Source organism: Vairimorpha necatrix, chromosome 1 (genome assembly GCF_036630325.1).
Source record: "Vairimorpha necatrix chromosome 1, complete sequence".
NCBI classification, from domain to species: Eukaryota; Fungi; Microsporidia; family Nosematidae; genus Vairimorpha; species Vairimorpha necatrix.
This window is the reverse complement of record NC_088816.1, coordinates 352818-355049: the sequence shown is the minus strand read 5'-3', so window position 1 is coordinate 355049 and position 2232 is coordinate 352818. Positions and strand designations below refer to the sequence as shown.

General features: G+C 30.6%; 1 protein-coding gene across 1 annotated transcript; it reads left to right on the top strand.

Moving 5' to 3' along the window:
* On the top strand, positions 1–345 carry VNE69_01054 (homeobox domain-containing protein; the record flags this gene model as incomplete). Its single annotated transcript, XM_065472186.1, has 1 exon — positions 1–345. One exon carries the CDS (start codon positions 1–3, stop codon positions 343–345), a length of 345 nt encoding a protein of 114 aa, XP_065328258.1.
* Between the last annotated feature and the right edge of the window lie 1887 nt (positions 346–2232).

Sequence of the window (2232 nt, the reverse complement as noted above, 5' to 3'; positions counted from 1 at the left end):
ATGGGTATGAAGAATAGTAGAATCAATGAGAACGAAGCCCAAGCAATTTTAGGGATATTAAAATTAAAAACAAGAAACCCCCATAACGCCATGAAACTTACTAAAGTACAAGAATATGTACTTTGGGTTGTTTTTTTGGATATTAAATTTCCCGGCCAAATTTTGGTAAAAGATTTGTGTTTTTTGTTTAGATGCAATGTTCAAACCATCTACGGGTGGTTTCAGAACAAAAGAACTAGAAACAAAATAATTTCTGCAGATTATCTGAAAGCAGATTTTATAACTGAAGAAGAGCTACTAAATATGTATATTGGTGCTTTGGAATTTTTTAGAAAAAACAATTAAATCTTTTTTACAATCTTTTTGCGTTTTTTTCCATTAAAATATTATTCATCGAGGTAAATAGTCCTTCGCTATCAATTCTCTCTGTTTACAATAAATTTATCGATATGATAGCTCACTTTACGTCTCTCTTTAAAATTCCAAGTTTTTTTTTACTTTCACTTGTTATAGTTTATAATGATCTTAAGGTATTTGTTTCTAAGTATTTACCACTTGTTTCTGCTGCTATCGTTCTTTTCTGATACTCAATATATGTTTTCTGTACAATCTTTAAGTAATTAAATTCATAAAAATATATCAGGACAATTCCAAATTGCAAATTGCTTGACAATTTGAAACGAAATATTTGACTGGGTTTTTGCGTGAAGTAATTCAAAGGAGATACCTTTGGATACATATTGTTCTATCAAGTAAATTGTTTTATTTTAATTCCGGCCTCGTTGGGCATCCTTTGCGGGAGTCTGGTCCCTGGCTTACAGCCCTTCCTTGGTCATACGAACAAGGGAATTGATCGTTTGGCAGCTTCATGGTCCGGTGGGGGTCAGGGCAAAAAGAAATAAATATTTAATTTTTGGAATAGACCGGTCGAATGGTCTATTTTCCAAAAAGGGGAAATTGATAAAATAAAAATAATTAATTTATGGTATTTGTAATACCACCCTGCGAAAAGACTATACGCTTCAATAAATTCCTAACGTGGACATATATACATAAATAAGTCTGAAAATTTGATATTGAACTACTTTCTGTTTCAGGTTAAATGTGCAGATACTGATGACAATGAATTCAAAAAATGGATTCTAAGTATCCGGTGATACATGAGTGTGCGTCATAAAGAAGGTGGTTGTGATATGTGGAAAAAAAATATTTAACCCCATATAAACTAGATTAGATCTAAACAATTGTACAAAATGTGTTCATTGTATATAAATCACTAAAGTACATTATAGACAACAGATGCTAGCAAAGGCGGATATATAATTTGATGATTAATGATATACAAATAGAATGATCACAATATAAGCAGCAATATGATGAATAGTGCTCTTTAAAGATATTAATAAAATTATACTCTCTAGAAATGGTTTGGACGACGACACTTGCATAACAATATAAAAAAATTGCTATATGGGAAGTCGAAAAGGATGCTTTACCTTTAACGAAAAAATTGACAAATCAGAGAATATCCCCAAAAGAATAATCTAAACATTTGGTTAGTTATATAAATAGCTAGAATATGAAACTAATAAATAATGCATTTCATTGCAACATTTAGGGTTGTTGAAACTAAAATTTATCGTGCAACATTAGGTATATAGTTTTTATTTAGTATTGTCTAAAATTAGGTTTGAAAAGCTTGTTTATTATGAATTTTGATATATTTGTATAATTTTTATCCTTATAATAATAAATAAGTACATAGGGGCGATACCGAATCGAAAGTTTACAAGTGTGGACAGTGCTCTAGAGGCCAAAAAGCTATTAAAGGAAGTCAGAAGAATCATCTATAGGTTAGAGATAGAGGAAGTAGAATCCAGTTTGTGTAAGCAGAGAATATTTATGAAAGTAAGTGAAGAAATAAAAAGTTTTATGGTAGAAAGACTTAGTAAAGAGGACAAATATTTTAAAATAATTTAGAATTGGAGGAGGAGATGTGTAGAGAAGAAAAACACAAAAAAACAAGAAGAAAACAGGAGAGAGCTTTTGGAGGCTATGGCTGAGAATCTTAGAGAACCCATGGGAAAAGAAATGCAAGAGAAAGATTTAGTTGCGAGGAATCAAGTACAAGAATTAAGAAGAAATAGGAATTGTTTTAATTGTAACAAATTTGGCCACATGTCTAGGAACTGCTATGTAGGAAAGAAAAATGATCAGGAAAATAATAAAAGT